This window comes from Macaca nemestrina, chromosome 5 (assembly GCF_043159975.1).
Source record: "Macaca nemestrina isolate mMacNem1 chromosome 5, mMacNem.hap1, whole genome shotgun sequence".
NCBI lineage: Eukaryota > Metazoa > Chordata > Mammalia > Primates > Cercopithecidae > Macaca > Macaca nemestrina.
Window position 1 is genome coordinate 125,448,103 of NC_092129.1, and position 26,880 is coordinate 125,474,982.

The following is a 26,880-nucleotide window of genomic DNA, read 5'->3' on the forward strand; positions in this document are numbered from 1 at the left end:
GGTTTAAGAAGGTGAAACCCGGTGAGTTTATCAGTTAGAATCCCTTTAAACCTTTATTAATTATCAAATTTTACCACATACACAGTAAACATAAAGAAATACAAATTAAGCTCAACTTCATTTGCTGAAACTTAGCACTTCTCAACATTTAGGCTAATTCTGTCATTTGGAGCAAATTAACACAATACTCAGAAGAAAATTACTTAATTTCAGTTTTCTCCTTCAACTTCCCACAGGTCAACTTTATCCAAACTAGATTCAAATAGCGTTTTTTAAGAAACAGGGAAAGAAGGAAGGAAAGTATGGAAGGAGAAAGAGAAGGAGGGAAGGAGGGAAGGAGGGAAGGAGGGAAGGAGGGAAGGAGGGAGGGAGGGAAGGAAGGGAAGGAGGGAAGGAGGGAAGGAAGGGAGGGAGGGAAGGAGGGAGGGAGGGAGGGAAGGAAGGAAGGGAGGGAGGGAAGGAGGGAGGGAGGGAGGGAGGGAGGGAGGGAGGGAGGGAGGGAGGGAGGGAAGGAAGTGAGGGAGGGAGGGAAGGAGGGAGGGAGGGAGGGAAAGGAAAAACGAGTTTCTTACCACTTTTGCCATTCAGTACTGCTGAAGCCAAGGTTCATTTCTCCAGGCATTCAATTATACAGTTTTAAAGAAAAGCACTCATAGAAAGGTAAGTAGCTTGTCAATCTTCTTTGTTAAACGAAGAAAGAGAAAGAGTACAAAAAAATAGCAAAGCTGCCATTACAACAGACCAAGCTAACTAATTAATTTTCTCTATAGGAATTACATTCTCTCTCACACAGAATGATGGTGACTTTTTAAAAAAGTATTTTTTCTCCTAACCCACCTGAAGCACCCCTATTAACTAACAAAAGAAAAGTAAGCAACTCTGAAATTTGATAAACAAAACTCAGGTAATAAACAGAAGAACTTAAGGGACGGTGGAAGAAGCATATACCATTTCTAACATCCATTAAACCCCAGTTTCTGATGAAGACATGGTCTTGGAGACAGCCCCTCTGCTCTAGCAACCTCTCACCAAAAAAAAAAAAAAAAAAGAGGCAGTGAAATTCAAAAATAGACTTTTCCTAAAACTACCGATAGTAACCTACAAAAAAGTTCAAATAAATCATCTCTTTTGCCTGCTATAAATACCACAAAAACCGTGGATCTTCTTTTATGTATGTGTGCATGTGCACACACCTGTCTCAAGAGGAGTGGTAAATAAAGAGAAAAATAATCAGGCCAAGGTTATTTTAAACAGGAATAAGAAAATGAATTCTAATCCATTTTAAGTGGTATACAGCAAACTAAATGAAAATCGGGAGAGACAGAATTTTAAAAGTAAGTTATCCTTTCTAAACACAAATTGCAATCTATTTGCATGCAGATCCTATTACATCCCTGAACAACCTCTACCTAGAGAAACCAAACAATAGCTCTGATGTACACTAATTAGCCAAACAGTTCCAAAATTGTCTCTTTAAGTACTTACTCAAGTGGTGATACTGTAAATATAATTTACAGTGCTTTGTATCTATAAGAACTCAGAAAATATTAGCCGGTTCACTGACTGGAAAAATCCAAAGACTGCTTTTTTTTTTTTTTTTTTTTTTTTGGCATTTCACCATGGGTCTCGATTAGACAAGGAATTGACAGTCTAAGTTAAAGCAACTACAGCTTTGAAGGGATATCATACATATCCAAATGAAGATGCTAATTTCTCGTTACCCTTAAAATATCAATAGAACTAAAATACAAATGGAAAAAAATTAAAATTCTAGCTATATATGTGCTCTGCATTTAGTTTCATTAATTTACTATTTAACGAATCCCTCTAACCATTTACTATTAAAGCAGAAGGAAGAAACATACAAACACCTGAAAAGCATGAACTTCAATTCATGACACTATTTTTTTCCCCCTTCTACACTGAACAGACTGGTATATATATTATAGTACAGTGCTTTGGCTCCCCCAAATGACACTTCTAGAGCATAATAATCCTGTGTCAGAGGAAAAAAAAAACTAAAAAACGGTGGCAAATACAACTGGGTTCCTTGCAGCCCATTTTCACTGGAAGAAATGTGTCAAGTTCAAGATTCAGTATAGTATCATCACCTTTCATTTACCCCACTCTAATTAAAGAAAAACACTATATATTCAACTAAGAGTAAAGTCTGCATCTTAGAGGATGTCAAGAAAAGTGAGCACTTTAATAGGCCAGGCACAGTGGCTCACGCCTGTAATCCCAGCACGTTGGGAGGCCGAAGCAGACGGATCATGAGCTCAGGAGTTTGAAACCAGCCTGGCCAACATGGTGAAACCCCACCTCTACTAAAAATACAAAAATTAGCCGGGTATGGTGGCGGGCACCTGTAATCCCAGCTACTGAGGAGCCTGAGAGAGGAGAATTGCTTGAACCTGGGAGGCAGAGGATGCAGTGAGCCGAGATCGCGCCACTGCACTCCAGACTGGGCAACAGAGCAAGACTCTGGCTCAAAAAAAAAAAATAAGGAAAAGAAAAGTGAGCACTTTAAATAAAAATACCCAAACAAGAATTACATATTTATCACAAAAAATTAGTTCCAAGATTACAACTAACCACACCTACAAAAACCAAACAGTTTTAACTTGAGAAATAAAAATATCACTGCTAATAAGATCACTTGTTTAATTTTAAACATTCAATACAACCTCTAGAATTACAAATTTTAGAATCAGTTCATTTTTATGTGCATAACCAAAGTACTTAATAAACAATAAGATCGCTAACCTTTAATGAGTATTTACTATATGCCTGCCAAGCCCTATGGAATTTACACAGATGATTCAACTTCACAACAATTCTATTAAGGAGATACTATAATTTTTCTCATTTTATAGAAGAAAATGAGGCACTGAAATGGTCAGTAACTTACACAGGGTCATGAGAAATCTACTATGAGATTAATTTTCCCAGATCTTCTCATTCATCCTCTCTCCCTTAGCAAGCTTCGTTTTCACAGTTGCAAATATTATTTTCTGTGGTATTGTGATTATATACTTTCAACCACCACCTCCTGAACTCAACCTAACATTTTGAACTGTCCACTGTCTATCTCCACTGGCCCACAGCACTCACAAGCAATATTTTCACACCAAGTATACTATCCTAACCCTAAAACATACTCCTTTTTTATATTCACTATTATTACAAGCATTACATTACTCTTGTCCTCTATACCAGATGGCTTAGAGTCATCTTCACTGCACATTCCATTAGCCATCAAGTCTTTAGGCTATTTCCATAATGTCTACCACATCTGCCCACTTCTTTCCATTCTCACAGCTACTAATATAGTTCAGACCCTCATTCAGTCTTTCATTTGGTCACTCATTATTCGCTCAACAAATAATTCTCTTTATCATTAACCTGGACACTGGCAAGATCCTTCTAAGAGGTCTCTATCATAAGTCTCAACATTCAACAGGTTGAGCATCCCAAACCTGAAAATACAGAATCCAAAGTGCTCCAAAATCTAAAACTTTTTGAGCATCAACATGACACTCAGATTAAATGCTCACTGGAGCATTTCAGATTTTCAGATGCTCAATCAGTAAGTGTATAAGATAAACTTTCCAAAATCTGAAAAAAAATCAAAATCCAAAACACGTCTGATCCCAAGCATTTTAGATAAGGGATACTCAGTCTGTAATTAACTATTTGGTGACCTTATGTCTCAACCTGGGTCTCAATTCCCCAATCCTTTATTTACTCAGCTGTTGCAGTTCTCTTCATCATACTAGATTATAACATGTCACCCCGATCCTCAAAAACCTTCCACAATTCCTTCCTGCCCTCCTATCTTGCTAGTTGCATCTTCTGCTCCTTCCCATGACAAACTTCTTTTTTGTAAAAATGTAAAACCAGAATCAAGATTAATGTGGAAAATACATGAGCACATTTCCTTGAAATAAAAAAAGGAGATGGTATCATTAAAATAATGTTAAATAAACAGAATATATGACATCTAGGAAACGTCCACAAAAGTAGAAGTTATACTATGGTTAGAAAAAATGAGATGATGAGCCTATGTCTGTGTTCAAGTTGGAAAGGGAAGAAAGAACCATGCAGCACTGAGGAACCATTGCACTAAGGCTGCTATTGCTGGAAAAAAGAAGGAACTGAAGTTCATCTATCACCAGCTGGTCCTCAGAACAGAGCTCTAGCAGCCACTTAGCCATCTCAAAGAAGCAAGGGAAACAGATCACCCTGACCAACTCATCTCATCCCAAACCACCCCTACGCCTCCCCTGAAGTTTATTTTGAGGTTTATTTATCTTCAAGGCCTGCAGATTGACAAGTTAAATTTCAGCGGTCCCTTCATCCAAAGGCAAAGTTTTCTCAGTGATTTATGATTTGTAAAATTTCTCTATGGTTTTCTTTACACTAACATCATCAAAATGTAAATAAATAAATAAAATTAATTTTGAAAACTTAGAATTCTTTTTGATTAGAATTCCTTAAGACTGGCTATTTTAAGTCATAATCATAAATGGATGATTTCTAGGGTTCTATACAAACGCGATCCAAAGACCACAAACCTCACATATCAACAGCACAAGCTCAGGAAAAAGGTGCCTTCCCTATATGTTCTATGAAGAACTCTCCAGGGGAAATAGAAAGAACTGAATATCCCACCAAAAAATCTGTAAACAGTCAGTCTGTCTTAATCCTTCCTATCTGAGAGGTTAGCTTGCCCTGTTCCACAGGGATTCTGGGAAGCTCTGCATTCACAAGAAATGAAGAGCTTTGAACTCTGTTTATGAAGGGGACCAAGAAATCTTATTATTACTTTTGCTTTGGGCTCTTTCCTTCATCTGCTTTGCTGATAAGTTTTTAAAGGTACTGAAAGTAGGTTATATTGAAGGTTTAAGAAGATTGTTTTTGTTTTTACAAAAAATAGGAAAATATCCAGATATAACTTGAGTTATGAAAACAATGTGACTGCAATGATAGCTACTTTAGTATTAGCAAGGTAAACAATATCTTTTTTAAAAAAGAGAAAAGTGTTAAAAAAGAAAAATAGAACTGTAAGCCAAAACTACTTTAAATCTTCCAAAAAGACCAAAAAAATAAGAAATATTCTACAGTCAGTGCTAATACTACTACAGGCAAGAATGTAACAGAATCATACTTGAGAATCTGCAAAGCAAAGGAACACTAGTGGAACTAGGGGTTAACAACCTGATCAGACCCAATGCTTCTTTAAATATTTTAATACTTAAAATATGTTGCAATACTTGTATTACTATCCAAAAATAAAATTCACAATTTTTAAAAATCAATAGAATTCCATAACTAAATATATATAATATTTAAAAATTTAAAACAAAATAAGTGGCATACAAAATTGATCAGATGCAGTGCACTAGACTACATGATCAAGTAGTTAGATACCATACCCATCAGCAAAAACATCAAGAATAACCCATCTACCAATGCAGACTGACATGGTGTGTACATTGGTGTTTCAAATACCACATCAGTGATGTACCTTGTCAAAAAAGTGAACTCAGAAACACTCAGAACAAAACAAAGCATTATCTTCCTCAACTCACAGGCTAGATGCAGTCCGGGAACAATGAGGGCATACCAAAAACACGGGGGAAAAAATATTTTGTGTTGATTTATAGAACAGTGTTTAGTTCTAGATTCAGATAATTAGAAACAGTTTAGTTTTTTGGTTTCTGGGTTTCTGTTGTTGTTGCTCACATGAATATAAAAAGTCAAGAAGGAGGCCAGGTACAGTGTCTCATGCCTGCAATCCTAGCACTCTGGAAGGCCAAAGCAGGCAGATCATGAGGTCAAAAGATCAAGATCATCCTGGCAAAAATCGTGAAACCCCGTCTCTACTAAAAATACAAAAATTAGCTGGGCGTGGTGGCACGCGCCTATAGTCCCAGCTACTCGGGAGGCTGAGGCAGAGAATAGCTTGAATCCAGAAGGCAGAGGTTGCAGTGAGCCGAGATCGCGCCACTGCACTCCAGCTTGGCAACAGTGTGAGACTCTGTCTCAAACAAACAAACAAAAAAAAATGGCAAGAAGGATGTGGGAAAATCTGTGGTCGTACAGAACTATTCAGTGCTCTGTAAGCGCACCAGCATCCTCATCTCCTGTCTACTATACACCTGTTGTACTTGCCAATCATTGTTACCAACACCAAAAATACCATAAAAATGCCCAAAATATCCAGCAGGGGTGACTATAGTCATCCCTATAGTCATCCTATAGTCCAGAACTAGTGGACTGAACCAACAAGCCATCCCTGTGAAAGGCCCAGTTTGAAACAGTAGGCTTTCCTCTATGGCATCTCTCTTGTGAGATAATAAAAAAAACAACTCAAATCCATAACTTTTCTTTTCCTGGCCTATTAAAATAATGACTCCCACTTCAAGTACAAAATCTACTGCCTGATAAATTTAATTAAAAACTTTAAAAATATATTTTTAATCTACTGCCTGGATTTTGATTTACACTGATCTTTGAATATTATACATGAGTCAATTGTTGAACTAAAATATACAATGTGATCTGAAAAATGTTTTTAAAAAGATAAAAGGTAGCAGAGAAGAAAAACAAAAAGGGCATAGAAAAATCATGGGCTAGAAAACAAACCCCTCAAGGACTAAGTTGTGTGAATATAATGTTTTCCCTAGAGATGGCACATATTATACTGAGAAAGCTACCAATGGTATATTTAATATATTTGGTTTCCATTCCTGCCAACAACTGTCAGCTAAAATGAAACATCTCAGTAAAATTATAGTTAATGCTTTAATTTCCTACATTAATGTAAATCTCTAAACTCACACCTGTGTTTGTATAGCACTTTTGATGGGCCCTGTCACCTTAAATGTCAGCATCTATTTCAGTTCATTTTGATAGTTAAGCTGTGAAGAAATCTACTCATATATTTAGTAACATGCTTTGTGATTTATACACCTCTAAATATTTAGAAGACTAATTTTAAGGAAAGTTACTTAACCTCTCTGAGCTTCACTTTCCTCATGAAGCTGTTGCGAGGATTAAATTACATAAACTTGGCTGGTCACAGTGACTCACACCTGTAATTCCAGCACTATGGGAGGCCAAGTGCAAGGATCACTTGAGGCCAGAAGTTCAACACCTGCCTAGGCAACACAGTAAGAACTTATTTCTATAAAAGAAAAAAAGAAAAAGAAAAAATTAGCCAGGCATGGTGGCATGCGCCTGTATTCCCAGCTACTTGGGAGGCTGAGGTGGGAGGACCACTTGAGCCCAAGAGTTCAAGGCTGCAGTGAGCTGTGATCATGCCACTGCACTCCAGCCTAGGCGACAGAGCAAAACTGTCTCTACCATAGAAGAAGAAGTTAAATTTATATAACTCAGTAAAGCATTTACCAAAGTGCCTGGCACTCATTAAAAACATTACAAATGTTAGCTATTAGTGATAATCTCTCCTCAGGCTCCTTACACCACTAGACAGATCTAAACCTTCATAAGTCCACTACTTATACAGTCATCAATAAATACTCCTTCTTTAGAAAACAAAGACCTCATGCAAGTCTGCAAACAGTCCTCTGGGTTTTCTAATATTCATACAGAAGCCTTACTCCTTGGACCAACTAAAGGGAACTGGAATATATTTGCTATTAAGCTCCATGATAACAGAAGGATTCTCCTGGAATGGGGAGAGCACACTTTGACCAGAGATGAACAGGAAACAAAGCCAGACAGGAGGCAGGTATCAATAGCTGAAGTATAGCACAAGGTATTTGAAAGTCATGGAGACAAACAAACAGAAGCAGGTAGAGAATAAATGGAGACAAGTCCAGAATAGGGGTATTAGCTGTGCTGTTGTCCTTCATATGCCTTCAGAGGGGTGGGAGTAGCAGAATGGATATATTCACATGGCCTGGGCCAAATGGATTTGTTACGCAACTACTTCCTCCTGCCTTTGTAACTCAGATTAAGCCACTCACAGATTGAGAACACAAAATGATTATCCTTACAACTCCATTAGCCCTCCACATCCCTGGTTCTTATTCTCATCCAAAAGACCTAAGATATCTGACCTAGACTCTGAACTAGACCATGACACAAGACTTCAGCCAAAAAGAATTAAATTTTCAGGGAACTTGGAGGAAGGAAAGGTTATAAAGATTATGGAATTTTAAAAAATGTATACATGGCCAGGTATGGTGGCTCACGCCTGTAATCCCAACACTTTGGGAGGCTGAGGTGGGCGGATCACAAGGTCAGGAGTTCAAGATCAGCCTGGCCAATCTGGTGAAACCCCGTCTCTACCAAAAATACAAAAATTAGCCAGGCATGGTGGTGGGCACCTGTAATCCCAGCTACTCGGGTGGCTGAGGCAGGAGAATCACTTGAACCTGGGAGGCAGAGGTTGCAGTGAGCCGAGATAACGCCATTGGACTCCAGCCTGGGTGACAGAGCAAGACTCTGTCTCAAAAAAAAAAAAAAGTATACATTTATTTTGCTCAGTATCTTTTTTCAGAAAACATGAGTAACACTGTCAAAAGACTCTAGTAGAGCAAGAGCAACTCCATCTTGAATAGAGGCTGGATAAAATGAGGCTCACACTTGATAGGCTGCATTCCCAGAAGGTTAGGCATTCTCAGGCACAGGAGATAAGGGGTCGGCAAGACTGCTTATGACAAGACACAGGTCCTAAAGACCCTGCTGATAAAACAGGATGCGTTAAAGAAGCCAGCCAAAAACCCAGCAAAACCAAGATGGCCACGAAAGTGACCTCTGGTCGTCCTTACTGCTCACTATATGCTAATTATAATGCATTAGCTTGCTAAAACGTACTCCCACCAGCACCAGTACAGTTTACAAATGCCATGGCAACATCCAAAAATTACCCTGTATAGTCTAAAAAGGGGAGGAACCCAGAGTTCGGGAATTGTCCATCCCTTCCCTAGAAAACTCATGAATAATCCACCTCTTGTTTAGCATATGATCAAGAAATAACCTTAAAAATAGCCAACCAACAGCCTGTGGTGCTACTCTGCCTATGCAGTAGCCATTCTTTTGTTTCTTTACTTGCTTAATAAACTTGCTTTCACTTTACTCTATCGACTCACACCAAATTCTTTCTTGTACAAGATCCAAGACCCCTCTCTTGGTGTCTGGATCGGAACCCCTTTCTGGAAACCACATTCCATAATGTAAATGTTAAATTACAGAGAATATTTAACACTGGAAATGATATTTAGTATAATTAGTTTCATTCTTTGAGGATATAAATATATATGTATGTATATATACATATATACATACACAAAGACACACATATATACATAGGCCAGGCGTGGTGGCTCATGCCTATAGTTCCAGAACTTTGGGAGGCTAAGGCGGATGAATCGCTTGAAGCCAGGAGTTCAAGACCAACCTGGTCAACATGGCGACACCCCATCTCTACTAAAAATACAAAAAATAAAAAAATCAGCCAGGCATGGTGGCATGTGCCTGCAATTCCAGCTATTAGTGAGGCTAAGGCAGGAGAATCCCTTGAACCCAGGAGGCGAAGATTGCAGTGAGCCAAGATCACATCACTGCACTCGAGCCTGGGCAACAGAGTGAAACCCTGTCTCAAAAAAAAAATTAATAAAAATAAGATAGATATATATCATTATAAAACAAATAGGACATAGCTCTGTGTGGGGGAAACTTCAGCTAATTTAAAGACATACTTTTTTTTCAAGGGCAAAAGTTATAGGCATGGAAAGCCATCAACAATAGGAATATAAAGAGTTCTATATTGAAAAGCTATATGAAAACTTTAAAAAAGAGAAATGACTTTCACAAGTCATTTTGGAAATTTCTGAATATGTTAATTTTAGCCTTCAAGGGTAATTCAGCTTGAAGTTTCACATTTAGCCATAGCATCTCTCAGCTTAAACCATATTATCATGAGCAGAATCTAATTTTGTAGGTTGATTAGAAAAATCCAAATTCTGTGAACTCTAAAATATTGCCACTAAGACCATCTGCCATGGTGTATTTTTACAACTATATGCATAATAGTTAGGCCTCAACTAACTAGAAAACTCAATAAACGTTTCTCCATTCTCCAAATATAAAATGTATCGATACTTTACTGTAACTGCCCAATAAATATACATAAAATAATACAAGGTCGGCTTCCATAATTATTTGATGCCAAAAACCACTACGAGAACAAAAGTATTATAGTTGTAGTGTTTAATTTTAAAAAGGAAGCCCTATGCTAATGCCTTCATTTAAATCATTTTGAAAGGTAAAGGTATGCAATTGTAACAGAAATACACAGTGCTCTTTCTAAATCATCAACTTCCCTAGAAACAGAACAAATAAAAGTTTGCAAAGCAGCATAATCCCTTAAATCTAGCTCAATGGAAAAGCTCATTTCATATACAACATATACCTATTATCTAATATTTAACCTTGAAAAAAAATAAGTACTCAATTTTACTCTACTCATCTTAAAGATGTCTAGTGTTCATGAAACAGAATTGAGACAAATCTTTTGAATTCAGCCAGTATTTTCTCTAGACACTAAACATTCACTCAACACTCAGAGAGTACCCTGCCTGGGACTGTCAATCTTGCCTACTTCACACTCTTGGAACATAAAACAGTTCATTTCTCTATTCAGAAGTTACGTTTGACCCTTGGCAAAGACTCTCTCCTTGACCTAACTCCTGTCAAGCTCCTGAAACCTCTTCTTGATAAGGCCTGCTAATTCCGTTTCAGTGAGAATCCTGCTAAGTAAGTTTAGGGAAAATCCTCCACCCTTGGTCTGACCATCTTTAATATCTTATGATCCTGGTCTGCCTTCAGCAAAATTCCTTAGGTCACTTTACTACCTCTTAATAATTTTCAATCCACCCTGACCCCTGCCCCAAATCCCTACCTATCCTATCATATTCCAACTCGAGCTTATCTCTCTCCCCTACTACAAAAACCCATTATAGTACCCCTTTGAATAAATTCTTCCTTACTGTCTTTAACAAATGACATGAATAATTTTTTTTTTTCTTTAACGCTCTTCATCTGATTATTAATCTCGTTCCTCCTAATTCCTTTTAGGTCTGTAATTTCCACTGAGAGTGTTTGAGAGTGTGTGTTTTACCATCCCACTTCATTCTTCTTCAGGCTCCATTTTCACTCCTGTCATAGTCAATAGCTTGCCAGAAGCCCTGTGGAAAGCTTCCAGGCTTATCAAACACATGTGTTCTCTAGCCTGTTCTACTGTTACATCTGTGTGTCCTGTCTTAGCTGTACCACCAGACTCCTTATTGGCTGTAGTTTATTCTGTGTCAAAAGATATAAAAAGGTACACACAGCTCTCTATTTTGCAGGCATCACACGAAAATTGCTTTGCAACTTATTAATAGGCTTATAATAACTTGAGACCCAAGAGGGTAGTTATAAAGACAGTCACGTATATCAATGCATGGGATATTCATATTTTATATAATAGAAATGGAGTACGCCATGATAACGAATACACATTCAAAACGAACTACAACAAACCAAACGATACCAATAAACAATAAAAAAATACAGTAAGGGCCAAAAATGATCAAAAAACTATGACAATTTAAGGCCAACTTGCAGTATCTCAGAAATAAAAACAGAATACTAAAAGTATTTTAAAATTCAATACACCTAAAACTATTAAATCAATGTAAACTCAATGTTCCAATGTTAACCGGAGAAAAGCCTCCAAAGGCTCCTAATAAATTCATAACTGACATTTTCAATAACAAATAACAAATTAAACTTGAATTAATCCTCACTGAAAAGTAATTACCAACCACGAATGACATGAAATAACTTCTAAGATAAAAGAAATTAAGGCTTTAAACTAAAAGAGATAAGAAACAAATTTTAAATGTCAGGCTCAGGATAAGAAAAATTACTTTTAAATAAAAGTAATTCCAAGTTTTATGTTTACTTGTTTTCAGTGAAACAGGCAATGAGGTTACCAACTTCACTTGCCTTCACCTAAAAGTCCTCACTTCCCTGAACATAAATGGCAACTGAACACTAGGTCTTTTTAATATGAAGCAGAGTCATCATTTGTGACACACAGAATATTCTTCCACATATTTAAGAATGCTCATTTTCACTGTACCTGCCATTCTGTAGTACTCTAATGAAAAGCATCCTGCCATTAGACCCACTGGTATTGCAAAGCCAATAAAAAATATTTCTTGACTGTCTTAAGGAGGTTTTAAAAAGCATCCAAGTAAATTATAAGCTGCTGTCAGACTCTAGACTGCAACAGCACAGAAACTCTTTGTCTGTAAGGCTGACAGCTGCCAAAGCCTGACCTTTCCCTAACTGGCCAACTGAAGAAACATTAATAGAATCTGTTTAACCTTACCCATTCACCTTTAATGTGACCAAGGTTAAGTCAATCAACTCAGCAATGGGAGATGCAAAATAGTCCTCATGGACAGCAATATTTACTCATTGAAACTCCTTAGAAATTTCAGATTTAAAATCTGATTTATTTACATATAGGTCAAAGAACGAAAAATATCAGCGTTTCCTTTTTGAACACTTCATATTAAGGCTTCCTATGCTATGTCATAAGGATTCAGAATCTACTATCCACCAGAAACCCAGTATAGACTAAAAAAGTATCAATGCACTGCCCAAGTGTAATAGAACACCAGAAATTAATGATCCCTTTTTATGTACATATTTCTCACAGAAGGATGCATAATACAACTTAAGGGTAACACTGCATCCCCTCCTAAGGTAAAAATGTATTTATTTACAGAAGTAGATCAACATAAAAGCAATTACAGCAGCATTAAGGAAACTGAAAAGACAGAGAAATGCACACAAACACAGCACACAAGCACTTTAAGTCCAGGTTGACTCTAAGACGTGTGCCAACAATCCAGCTTCTGTGACAAACCAAAATGGCCCCGTGGCTGCCCACTCCCTTCTGTTTCTTTCCACTTCAACTTAGGCAGCAGCACCTGACTTAGGCAGCAGCACCTGACTTAGGCAGCAGGTCACACATCAGACACCACCACATGCAACAAATGCTAGTAACTTTTGCCCAGACCTTGCTTTGTCATGAGTCTAAAAGCGTCACTGATACCTGATGAGGTATAATAGCTTTCAAATGCAAACTAAATATTCTAACCAAAGTGAAGAAAGTATACATGTTCCTATTAATGAAATGGTAAAAGTTGGGAAAGCCTACAATGAAATGAGAAGAGCTTGCAGAGACCTGGAGACAAGCTAATCAACAGCACCTGAATTCAAGTGCCTTAATTACCAGTATCAGATGCCATGGGAGAGTCCATGAACAAGAGGGGAAAACGTCTCTGCCTGGAAAGTGATTGCAGACTATCACGGGAATGGTTACTCTGTCAAGCCCTCTGCAATACTTTGTTACTCTATCTTCCATGAATCCCCATCAGCCACAAATACTTGATAGTTTTACATTCTATGGTTTATATTTCAAAAACATAAGGCATAATGTTTTCTATACTCTATACTAACCTCCACCCACGTTCTGATAAACACCCTAGGAGGACTACCTCTCCATCCTATCCCCCAACTAATCACTAAACTAGAAAAACTAAAACAGTCACACAGGAAGCCAAAGTTACTGCTCCCGTTAGAAGCTGTATAAGACCAACCTGGGATGTACAAATATGGATATCGATCATCCCTTTAGCCAATCTTTCAAGTTTATCCGTATTTATGCATGTTACTTTAATGAACAGGTTTATTATAATGCATCTCAAATGACTAGCAAAATGAAACAGGATATAAATTTATAAATAAATAAAATACGGCAAACAGATTAGAAGCAACGAGAGTAATTTTAAACACCAACACTCTTGTTAAAACTGCACACATTTCCCATAAATTCCTGTTTCCTAAAACAAAAAGACTCAAAATCAGTTTTTTTTTAATTGCATTAAAACACATCAAGCTAATTGACTCCAAACTTCTTCACAATACAGGCATATGCTGTTTCTGTATTCTCTGTAATATTACTACCTAGCATATATGCCATGCACAGTACTAAGCACTCTATACACACTACCTCATTTAAACCTCACAAATCTGTGAGGTGGAAATCATTATTATCCTCTTATTTCTTTGAGAGACAGGGTCTTGCTCTGCAGCCCTGTAGCCTCCAACACCTGGGCTCAAGTAATCATCCCACTTCAGCCTCCCAAGTAGCTGGATTACAGATGTGCACCACTACACCCTGCTATTTTTTTATTTTTCGTAGAAATGAAAAACAATATGGAAGTTCCTCAAAAAATTAAAAATAGAACCACCATATGTTCCAGCAAAATCTATTACTGGGTATGTATCTGAAGGAAATGAAATCAGTATGCCGAAGACATCTGCACACCCATATTTACTGCAGCACTAATCACAACAGCCAAGATATGGAATTAACCTAAGTGTCCATCAACAGATACATGGATTTTTTTAATGCGATATATACACACAACGGAATAATATTCAGTCATAAAAAAGATGAAAATCCTGCCACTTGCAACACCATGAATGAAACAGGGATATTACGTTAAGTAAAAAAAAGCCAGGCACAGAAAGACAAGTATGTCAGATCTCATTCATATGTGGAATCTAAAAAAGTTGATCTCATAGAAATAGAGAGTAAAATAGTGATTACCAGCAGCTGGGGTGGTTAGGGAGGAAAAGAGGTTAGAGAGATGTTTGTCAAAGGATGCATAATCACAAGAGTATTAAGTTCAAGAGATCCATTGTACAACATGATGACTACAGTTAATGACAACAAATTGTATGGTTGAAAAATGCTGAGAGTGGATATTAAGTATCCTCACCACAAAAATAACTATGTTGATGTAATACATTTGTTAATTAGCTAAATGTAATCCTTCCACAATGTATACTTTGAAACATATTTTACACAGTGAAAACATACAATTTTATGTCAATTTTTAAGTAAATTTAACAGAAAAAAATTAAACACAGGTGGGAAAAATAAATAAATAGAAAATTGAGAAAACAGTTGGTGAAAGTTCCCAGAAAATAAAATAAAAAGACAAAGATTGAATGTCAGGACAGAAAAGAAAATAAGAGTACCAATCCAGAAGATGTAAATTCCAACAAACAAGAGATTATAAAGACATAACATAGAGAATAGAAGAAAGAAATTATTAAAACAATAATAAAAAGAGATTTCTTAACTGAAGAATCAAATCTTCAGATTAAAAGAGCCCACCAAGTTCCCATCCCAAAAAAGTGAAAAAAGATGCAGACATTGCCATGAAAGTTCACTACACAAGGGAGTGGGATTGGCAAAGGACACAAAGTGACATGCAAAGAATAAGAAGTCAAAATGAAATCAGGCTTCTCAAGAGCAACTCTAGAAGCTAAAAGGTTCAGCAAGCAATATCTCCAAAATGTCAATGAGAAATATTCCCAACATACAGGTATTTGCCTGTATACCAAGGCAAATTACACTCAAGTTTGACAGTATAATAAATACATTTTTCATACAATCTAGAACACAAAAAGTTTACCTCTGTTGATATATTAAGAAATAATTTGTATGACCACACTAGCACAATGGCAGGGGGTACGGAACAGAGCATATGGGAACAAAAGTTTGTACACTATTGAAATTAACTTAATGCTAATCCCAATTAGATTGTTTTAAAATAAAATATAATTATAATTATAAGGGAAACCACTAAGAAAATAACTCAAAAAATATAGCAAAATAAACAGCTAGGGAATTAAAATAGTACACTAGAAAGTACCAATTTAACACAAAGAAGGCAGTAATGGAGAAATAGAGGAACAAAAAAAACCTTAAGACATAGGAAACACATAGATGGCACATGGAAATCCTAAGTTATCCTAAGTTATCAGTAATTAAACATAAATGGATAAAACAATCCATGCAAAAGTCAGAGACTTCCAAAATGAATAAAAAAATAAAAGAATATGATCCAACTATATGATATCTACAACAAACACACTTTAGATTCAAACACACGTAAAGGATGAAAATAAAAAGAATAGAAAAAGACATATCACGTAAACAACAACCATAAAAGATCTGGAATGGCTATGCTAATATCAAACAAAACAGACCTTAAAACAACAACAAAAAAATGTTGCTAGAGAGGAACATTTCATGATGATAAAAGAGTCAACCCATCAAGAAGATTTAACAATTATAAACATACATGCACCTAACAAGAGAGCCCCAAAATAAATGAAGCAAAAACTTACAGAATTAAAGATAATAAATAGGCCGGGCACGGTGGCTCACACCTGTAATCCCAGCACTTTGGGAGGCTGAGGTGGGCGGATCATGAGGTCAGGAGATGGAGACCATCTTGGCTAACCCAGTGAAACCCCATCTCTACTAAAATTACAAAAAATTAGCCAGGTGAGGTGGCAGGCGCCTGTAGTCCCAGCTACTTGGGAGGCTGAGGCAAGAGAATGGAGTGAACCCAGGAGGCGGGGCTTGCAGCGAGCCAAGATTGCGCCACTGCACTCCAGCCTGGGTGACAGAGTGAGACTCCATCTCAAAAATAAATAAATAAATAAATAAATAAAAATAAAAATAATAAATAAACAATAACAGTTGAAGACTTTAGTACCTGATTTTCAATAATGGATAGAACAAATAGGCAGAAGATGAACAAGGAAACAGAAGCTTTGAAAAACACTATAGACTAACCAGATCTTACAGACTATATCTACAGAACACCCCAACCAAGAACAGCAGATACACGTTCTTCACAAGCACACAAGGAACATCCTCTAGAACAGACCACATGCTAGGTCATAAAATAAAATTCAATAAATGTTAAAAGATTGCAGTCATGTAAAATATATTCTCAAACTAAAATGGGAATTAAAACTAGTAACGGAAGTTCAGGAAATTCAAAAACGTGGAAATTAAACACTTCTAATCAATGTGTCAAAGAAAAAAAATAATACTCTGAAATAAATGAAAAAGAAAACACAGCATACAAAAACTCATGGTTTGCATCTAAAGCAGTGCTCACAGGAAAATTTATAGCTATAAGTGTCTACATTTAAAAAGAAAAAACATCTCAGATAAATACCCTAAACTCCTACCTTAAGAAACTAAAAGAAAAGAGCAAACCAAACCAAAGCAAGCAGAAGGAAGGAAATACTAAAGACTGTAGTGGAAACTAGTGAAATAGAGTCTAGAGAATAACACAGAAAAATCAATGAAACCAAAGTTGGTTCTTTGAAAAAATCCTGTAACAATGACAAACCTCTACCTAGATGACAAAAAAAAAAAGAGAGAGAGAAGACTCTAATTGTTAAAATCAGGAAAGAAAGAGAAGACATCATCACCAATCCTTTTATTTTCTTAAAGAAATCAAAAGGATAATAGAACACTAAGAATAACCACATGAATCAATTAGATAACTTAGATGAAGTGAACAATTCCCAAAAAGACACAAATTACTAAAACTGACTCAAAAAGTAATACAAAACTTAAATAGATTCATAAGTAAAGAGAATGAATTGGTAATTTTAATGACCCACAAACAGAAGCCCAGGCCCAGATGAATTCACTGGTAAATTCTACCAAACATTTAAAAGATAATTAACACCAATCCTTCACAACCTCCTCCAAAAAATGGAAGAGGAGGAAACATTTCCCAACTCATTCTACGAGGCCAATATGATCCTAATACCGAAACCGGATATAGACATCACAAAAAAACTACAGAATAGTATCCATTATCAATAGAGATGCAAAAATCCTCAACAAAATACTAGCAAACCAAACAAAGCAGCATATTAAAAAGATTATATAACATGACCAAGAGGGATTTATTCCAGGATTGCAAGGTTGGTGTAACAGCCAAAAATCAATTAATGTAACACAACATGCTTTTTTTTTTTTTCTGAAACAAAGTCTCACTCTTTTGCCCAAGCTGGAATGCAGTGGCGTGATCTCAGCTCACTGCAACCTCCACCTCCCAGGTTCAAACACTTCTACTACCACAGCCTCCCGAGTAGCTGGGACTACAGGCACGTGCCACTGTGTCTGGCTAATTTTTTGGTTTTTTTTTTTTTTTTTCAGTAGAGATGGGGTTTCACTATGTTGGCCAGGCTGGTCTCGAACTCCTGACCTCGTGATCTGCCCGTCTCAGCCTCCCAAAGTGCTGGGATTACAGGCATGAGCTACCGCACCCAGCCCAACATACCATATTAATAAAGGACAGAAACCATAGGATCATCTTAATTGGTGCAGGAAAAGCACTGACAAAATGCAACATCCTTTCTTAATGAAAGTATTCAACTAGAATTAGAAGAAAATTTTCTCAATCCGACAAAGGGCATCTATTAAAAAAACACACAGCTAATACCATGTAACATAGTGAAAGACATTTTTCCCCTGACATCATGATGAATGCTATTGCCGCTTTTATTCAACACTGTACTGGAGATTCTAGCTGGGCAACTGGGCAAAAATAAAGAAACAAAAAGCATCCTGATTAGAAAGTAAGGAGTCAGAATATCTCTGTAGAAAACATAACCTCATAATAAATCCACTATAAAACTGTTAGAATTTTTTAAAAATACAATACAAAAAATTAGCTGGGCATGGCAGCAAGCAGGAGGCTGAGGCAGGAGAATGGCGTGAACCTGGGAGGGGGGTCTGGCAGTAAGCCGAGATCGCGCCACTGCACTCCAGCCTGGGTGACAGAGCGAGACTCCGTCTCAGGGAAAAAAAAAAAAAAAAAAAAAAAAACCAAGTTTAGCAAGGTTGCAGGATACAAGATCAATATACAAAAATCACCTGGATTTTTATATACTAGCAATGAACATTCCAAATGTGAAATGAAGAAAACAACTCCACTTACAATAGCATTGAATAATAAAATATTTAGGTATAAATTTAACAAAAAATTACAAGACATTGTTGAAAGAAAATTAAAGAATATCTAAATAAATAGAAAGACATCCCATGTTCATGGATTGGAAGACTTAATATCATTACAAAAGAGTACCTCCCAAACTGATCTACAGATTCAGTGTAATCCCAATGTGAATCCTAGCTAGCTTCTTGGTAGAAATTAACAAGTTGATCCCAAAATTCATTAAAAAATGCAAGGAACCCAGAATAGCCAAAACAATCTTAAAAAAAGAACAAAGCTGGAGAATTCATACTTCTCAACTTTAAATCTTAACAACAAAGCTACAGTAACCAATAATCAAACCCACGTGGTATTGACATAACGACAGACAGATCAAGGAATAAAACTAAGGGTACTGAAATAAATGTTTACATTGACAGTTGTATTAGTCTGTTCCCACGCTGCTATAAAGAACTGCCTGAGACTGGGTAATTTATAAAGGAAAGAGGTTTAATCCTGAGGCCTCCGCGTGTCTGGGGAGGCCTCAGGAAACTTACAATCACGGCAGATGGCACCTCTTCACAGGGCGGCAGGGGAGAGAATGAGAACAAAGTGAAAGGGGAAGCCCCTTATAAAACCATCAGATCTCATGAGAATTCACTATCATGAGAATAGCATGGGGGAGACTGCCCCCATGATTCAGTTACCTCCCACCAAGTCCTTCCCATGACACATGGGGATTATTGGAACCATAATTCAAGATGACATTTCGGTGGGGTCACAGTCAAACCATATCAATAGCCAACTGGCTTGACAAGTGTGCCCAGATAAATCAATGAGGAAAGCGGTCATTTCAACAAATGATGTTGGGACAACTAGATATCTACATGCAAAAGAATGAAGTTGGACCCTTCCTTGACACCATGTATAGAAATTAATTCAAAATGAACCACAGATATGCTAAAACTACAAAACTGTTAGAGAAAAAACTGTAGGAGTAAATCTTTATGACCTCACATTAGGCAAACCCTTCTTAGACTCAACACCAAAAGCACAAGTAACAAGAAAAAAAGATAAATTAGACTTCATCTAAAGAAAAAAAAATCTTTTCGTTGCAAACAATACGATCAAGAAAAGATAACCTTCAGAATGGGAGAAAATATTTGTAAATCATATGATAATGGACTTGTATCCAGAATATGCAAAGAACACACAACAATAAAAAGACAAACAATTCAACTAAAAAACAGGCAAAGGATTTGAACAGACATCTTTCCACAGATGATACACAAATCACCAATAAGCACATGAAAAGATGTTCAGCTTCATTAGAAATGCAAATCAAAACCACAATTACATACCACTTCATACCCACTATGATGGCTATATTTTTTTAAAAGGTAACAATTTTTGGTGAGGCTGTGGAGAAAGTGGAACCCTCATCCACTCCTGGTAAGATATATAATGATATAGCCACTTTGGAAAACATTTTGATAGCTCCTCAAAAGTTTAAACACAGAATCACCCTTTGATCTAGCAATTCCACTCCTAGGTATACACCTGAGAGAAAGGAAAACATATTCACACAAAAACCTGGACACAAATATTCACTGTAGCATTATTCATAATAGCCAAAATGTGGAAACCATCCAAATGTCCCTCAAATGCTGAACAGGTAAAATATTATTTGGCAATTAAAAAATTAAGTACAGATACATTCTACAGCATAGATGAAACTTGAAAATGTTATGCTAAGTAAAATAAGCTGATCACAAGGGACCAAATATTGTATGACTCCATTTATATGAAATGTTCAGAACAGACAAATCCAGAGACAGAAAGCAGGTTAGTGGCTGCCAAGGGTTGGGAGAGGAAGAAGAGGGAGTGACCATAAATGGGTATGAGGTTTCATTTTTAGGGTGATGAAAATGTTCTAAAATTACATAGTGGTGTTAGTTGTACAATCTGTAATTACACTAAAAACCAATGAATTATACATTGTAAAAGGGGGCATGTCAAGATTTGTGAATTCTAGCTCAATAAATCTATTATTTAAAAAACTATATGTGACAATGCGTTGAGACACTCTAAAACTGGGGTCTCCAACTCTCAGGCCGCAATACCAGCACCAGTCCATGGCCCGCTAGGAACCAGGCTGCACAGGAGGTGACCAGTGAGTGAGCATTACCACCTGAGCTCCGCTTCCTGTCAGATTAGTGGAGACATTAGATTCTTATAGGAGTGCGAACCCTACTATGAACTGCACATGTGAGGGATCTAAGATGTGCATTCCGTATGAGAATCTAATGCCTGATGATCTGAGGTGGAACAGTTCATCCCAAAACTATCCACATCCCTCCCCACCCTGCTATCTCAGTCCGTGGAAAAATTGTCTTCCACAAAACCAGTCCCTGGTGCCAAAAAGGTTGGAGATAGCTGCTCTAGAATAAATAATAGACCTTCTCAAGGACACTTCTCTCTATAAACTACTAAAAATCAGTAATTTCAACAAAAGCAAAAAATAAACTATTTCTAATATGAACGGATAAATTAACTGTAATTGATAATTGCAATAATGGACTTCACCAAGGATAAAAGTCAAAAACAAAATGGAAGATGCAATGGTTTTGGTTCAGATGGTACCATGCATGACATCTGTCTATGCAAAGGTAGATGTGACTTAGAAACCTCATGAAGCAAATGAAAGAAACTATAGAAACTGCCTCCCTAGCATATATTCAATACTAAACGTCTACAGAATGTTTGTTCACTTCCCTTCACAGTCTCTTTTCCCTAACTCATATACTCCATAGTGTTCCTTGATACAGTGGATATGTCTTCTACTTGTCAGACAGAACAATGTCTTTCACCTATTGCAACTTCTACTTTTTTACTTTATTTGGCTTCAAGCCATGCATTCCAACAACAAAACAGAGTCTCAGCCAGTCCTACTACCATCTGACTGCTCTAAAACTTCCAAAACAGAATTTTTCTACATTCCCATTGTGGCATGTATCTACCTAAAAGACATAAATTCTAGGCCAGGCACAGAGGCTCACACCTGTAATCCCAGCACTTTGGGAGGCTGAGGCGGGTATATCACCCGAGGTCAGGGGTTTGAGACCAGCCTGGCCAACATGGTGAAACCATGTCTCTAAAAATACAAAAATTAGCCGGACATGGTGGCACACACCTGTAGTCCCAGCAACTCAGGAGGCTGAGGCAGGAGAATCGCTTGAACCTAGGAGGTGGAGGTTGCAGTGAGCCGAGATCACACCACTGCATTCCCACCTGGATGACAGAGTGAGGCTCCATCTCAAAAAAAAAAAAAAAAAAAAAAGATATAAATTCTATTTCCAATACTTATCCCTGTTAAATGAGTCCCAAAGATCTCTTCTTTTTTATATAATTACAATACGTAAATCATTCAGATTTATCTGCAAAACTATTCAGACAGATTTTACTCACAACTGACTTTTTGTTTTTTGGGTTTTTGTTGTTTTTTTTTTTTTTTGAGATGGAGTCTTGCTCTGTTGCCCAGACTGGAGTGCAGTGGCATGATCTCAGCCCATCACAGCCTCCACCTCTCGGGTTCAAGCAATTTTCATGCCTTAGCCTCCTGACTAGCTGGGATTACGGGCACGCAGCACCATACCTGGCTAACTTTTGTATTTTTTGTAGAGTGGGGGTTTCACCATGTTGGCCAGGATGGTCTCGAACTTTTGACTTCAAGTGATCTGCCCACCGCAGACTCCCAAAGTGCTGGGATTACAGGTGTGAGGTACCATGCCCCGCCTGACAACTGACTTTTATATAAAGTGTTACCTCCTCTAAATTTCACAACTATAAATAAATAACCATCACTTGTCTAGTTTAAGACATTATTAATTTTGAAATTTTTTGGCCAACAAAATTTTGGTTAAAGGTGAACCTTTATAAACTAAACCTTCTTGTGCTTTAATAAAGCACATATTTAACAGAGGAACTAAATGTGAGACTGTGTTATTAAGGAGCCCCTTTTCTTCTAGTCATAGAGAAGGAAAGACATATTGTTATCCAAAGCTATTAGCTACTGTTTCAGACAGGTACTTGCAGAATGTAAAGAGAATACACCACACATTAGTACCAGCACTTAAGACAGAAGGGAAAAATGAACGGTGAGAACAATTAGAAATAACTACAAAAATATACTTACAGCCTCAAACTGCAATTGGCTATCCTTTAAGAAATCCTGAATTTTATCCTTGGGTAAAATGCTGAATCTAAATCGAAGGAGATCCATTTCTTGTTGAATGAACCAGCGTCTAAGTTCTTCACTGAAATGAAGACAGAAAGCATGAGTACAAACTAAAAATCCAGTGATTATTAAATCTAAGAAATGTTTATAAAACAATATTCAGACATAAGCAAGATGCTAATGGACAGCAGTTAAAAACATGCAAATCCTCTATCATGGTAAGGAGAATATCAATACCACATATCACAATCTTCTAGGGATGTGTTGGTTACAAGGTATAGGGGGTGTTAAAAATTAAAAGGATTAAATACAGAATGCTTCGAGCCCAGCTGCATTATTTTTAAATAACATAAAATACTTCATGCATTTAATGTAACTTCAAAATATTCATTTTATGTTAGAAAATAGGGGCTGGTATGGTGGCTCATGCCTGTAATCCTAGCAATTTGAGAGGTCAAGGCGGGCAGATCACCTGAGCCCAGAAGTCTGAGACCAGCCTGAGCAACTTGGTAAAACCCCATATCTACAAAAAAATTAGCCAGGCATGGTGGCATGTGCCTATAGTCCCAGCTTCTCAGGAGGCTGAGGTGGAAGGATCACCTGAGCCCACAGAGGTTGAGGCTGCAGTGAGCCGAGATGGCACCACTGTACTCCAGCCTAGGCAATGGCATGAGACCCTAGCTCAAAAAAAAAAAAAAAGAGAGAGAAAAGAGAAAAAAAAAGAAAAGAAAATGGGGAAATGGGGCACTCCTTTGGCTTGAGGTGTCTTTATAAATGCCAAATAAAAGACACCAAATTTTTTAAGGCAACTTTGATCAGATTAACTTTGCAAAGGACACTTTGCTCATGGCTTTACAATTTATAATTTCATAAAATTTAATATGCACATGTATACCACAATATTTAAAAGCAATAAAATGTTCATTTATAAGGCAGACACTAAGGGGTGTTACTGTTATATAATAAAATAATTACCCTACTGGATGCAAAATATGATTTCACATTTTTAGGAGATTTTCACAGATTGTCAGCAATGTATTTATTATATAAATTTCATAAACTACATATGCTTTTTTATAGAAGAAAAACTCTAGAACCAAAACTGGTAAGTAATTTACCAATTATTATCTTGGGATAGTAAGCAATTCAAGAGTCTCACTTGATAAGCCTATTAATTAAAACAAAGACAGCCATAACTAAATTATGTGACCAAAATTAATATGTGGGGAAAAACAGTTTTAAAAAAAGCAACTAACTTTACTACCTCTGGGTGGCACTATTAACTTAAAAAAACCAACTACCAAACAAAAATCTTAGAATTAACTGGCCCATAGAGCTCAAATTCCAAAAACCTGTATCAAATTCAAGTGTGGGTTTCATTAATTGTTTCTTATAAATATTATCTTTTTTTTGCAGGAAAAGTATCAAAAGTCCTTCCTCCCAATAAAATCCTTTCCAATTTAAAATCCCAAATGAAGAGTCTCTCTCATAAACTTAAAAAGTGTTTCATCAGGCAAAATTTTGTGATAGAATTTTTTTCAGTATTTTTAAGTAAACAATTTGCTCCAAACAATTTACTATAACAGTGTTCAACCCCATGATCAACTGGTTCCTGATGTTATTCTGGGTTTTCCTATGTTCAGTACAACACATCAACTTACCACACACCAATTTATAACCCATGACACCAGATTTGACTGTGAGAATATAAACATATACTCACGACTGGCAATAAGCAAGCCGCAAAATAAAATGAGAAATATGATCTCTTCTTCGCGGTTCATATTCATCTTCTAAGTTTTCCTTAAAAATAATGACACATGAATAAAATAAATGCATTAGAATGGTAAGAGGTATAAAGAAATACTGAGCTAGCCTGAGCCAATGGTAAAGTAAGTTTCAAAAACATTTCTTTTTTTAGAGATGGGGTCTCGCTCTATCACCCACACTGGAGGGTAGTGGTCAATCACAGCTCACTATAACTTCCAACTCCTGGGCTCAAGTGATCCTCCAGCCTCAACCTCCCAAAGAGCTGGGACTACAAGCAACACCCACCATGCTCTGCTAATTTTTTATCTTTTGTGTAGATGGAGTCTCAATAGGTTGCCCAGGATGGTTACGAACTCCTGGTCTCAAGCAATCCTCCTACTCTACTCTCTTAAAGCAGTAGAATTACAGCCATGAGCCACCACACCCAGTCCCAAAACATTTCTTCTTTTTTTTTTCTTTTTACTTTAAGTTCTGGGATACACATGCAGAACGTGCAGGTTTGTTACAATAGGTATACACGTGCCATGGTGGTTTGCTGCACCTATCAACCCATCATCTAGGTTTTAAGCCCTGCATGCATTAGGTATTTGTCCTAATGCTCTCTCTCCCCTTGCCCCAAACCCCCTGACAGGCCCTGGTGTGGGGTGTTCCCCTCCCTGTGGCCATGTGTTCTCATTGCCAAAACATTTCTTAATATGCTTTTCAGGGCAATTATCATTTACCTTAAGCTATCAATCAGATGAAACCGAGAAGCAAACTAATCTCAACAAAACCTCTTGAGTTTGGACCCCACTATTTTCTTCCCACCAACCCCTCTCTTTTAATTTTCTTCTTTTCCAGCCTATATCCAGGGTGCTCACCACTTCAACAACTTCTTACACCAACCTCAGCTTCTTTAATTTCAACCATTTGGCAAAACCTAGATTCTTAATCTACAACTACACTCTGCAGTCCTAGTCTCAAAGTGCTAAGAACCTCTGGAGAAAAACACAACTACAGGAATCAACCTCAGCTTCTCTAATTTCAACCATTTGGCAAAACCTAGATTCTTAATCTACAACTACACTCTGCAGTCCTATTCTCAAAGTGCTAAGAACATCTGGAGAAAAACACAACTACAGGAATTTGGAAAATATAATTTCATGGCCTATAATCTCAACTAGATCCTTGCCAATAGTCAGATCCAAAATAATAAGCGCAAACATGTCTTGAGCACTTACTAGGCACCAGGCATAAAAGTGCCCTAACCATTTTTAAGGCATGAACCCATTTAATCCTTTAAAAAACAAAAAAAAACCCTACGAGTAGGCACTACTATAATCTTATTTTACAGATAAGGAAACTGAGGCACAAAGAAGTTATGTAACTTGTTCAGGGTCACGAAGTTTGTCCAGAGTAAGTAGCAGTATTGAGATTTGACAAAAAATCATCTCCTTCCTCACTTTTCAGAAAATCTTCAGTCTTCACCAGTTGTCCCAAGACCCCTACTACAGCACCTTTCCCTTCTCTCTGAACAGATGACTTCACCTGCTTTACAGAAAATAAAGGCTACCAGGCAGACTCCTTCAGTCCCAAGCTTCCGTATACACATGTGTGTTGCCTTCCATCCATCTCTACAAAGCATCTCCTCTTCCTGGCATGTAAAGCTATATTAGTCCATTCTCATGCTGCTAATAAAGACATACTCAAGAGTGGGTAAACCCATAAAAGGAAAGAGGTTTAACTAACTCGCAGTTCCCCAGGGCTGGGGAGACCTCAGGAAACTTACAATAATGGCAGAGGGGGAAGCAAACACGTCCTTCCTCACATGGTGGCAGTAAGGAGAAGTGCTGAGCAAAACGGGGAAAAGTCCCTTATAAAACCATCAGATCTTGTGAGAACTCACTATCTAGAACAGCAGCATGGGGGTAACCACCCCCATGGCTCCACCATTTACCATCTTATGAGCTT

At 37.2% G+C, this 26,880-nt stretch overlaps 1 protein-coding gene across 1 annotated transcript in view; it reads right to left on the bottom strand.

Annotated features, from left to right (window-relative positions):
- LOC105479525 (DNA primase subunit 2) overlaps positions 1-26,880 on the bottom strand; it is a 310,349-nt gene that overhangs the window by 279,197 nt on the left and 4,272 nt on the right. Inside the window, exons 4-5 of the mRNA XM_011737514.2 lie at positions 24,884-24,963; positions 23,119-23,239 (exon numbers count right to left, since the gene is read on the bottom strand). Coding sequence (XP_011735816.1) covers positions 23,119-23,239; positions 24,884-24,963 — 201 coding nt within the window. The remainder of the gene's footprint in view (positions 1-23,118; positions 23,240-24,883; positions 24,964-26,880) is intronic.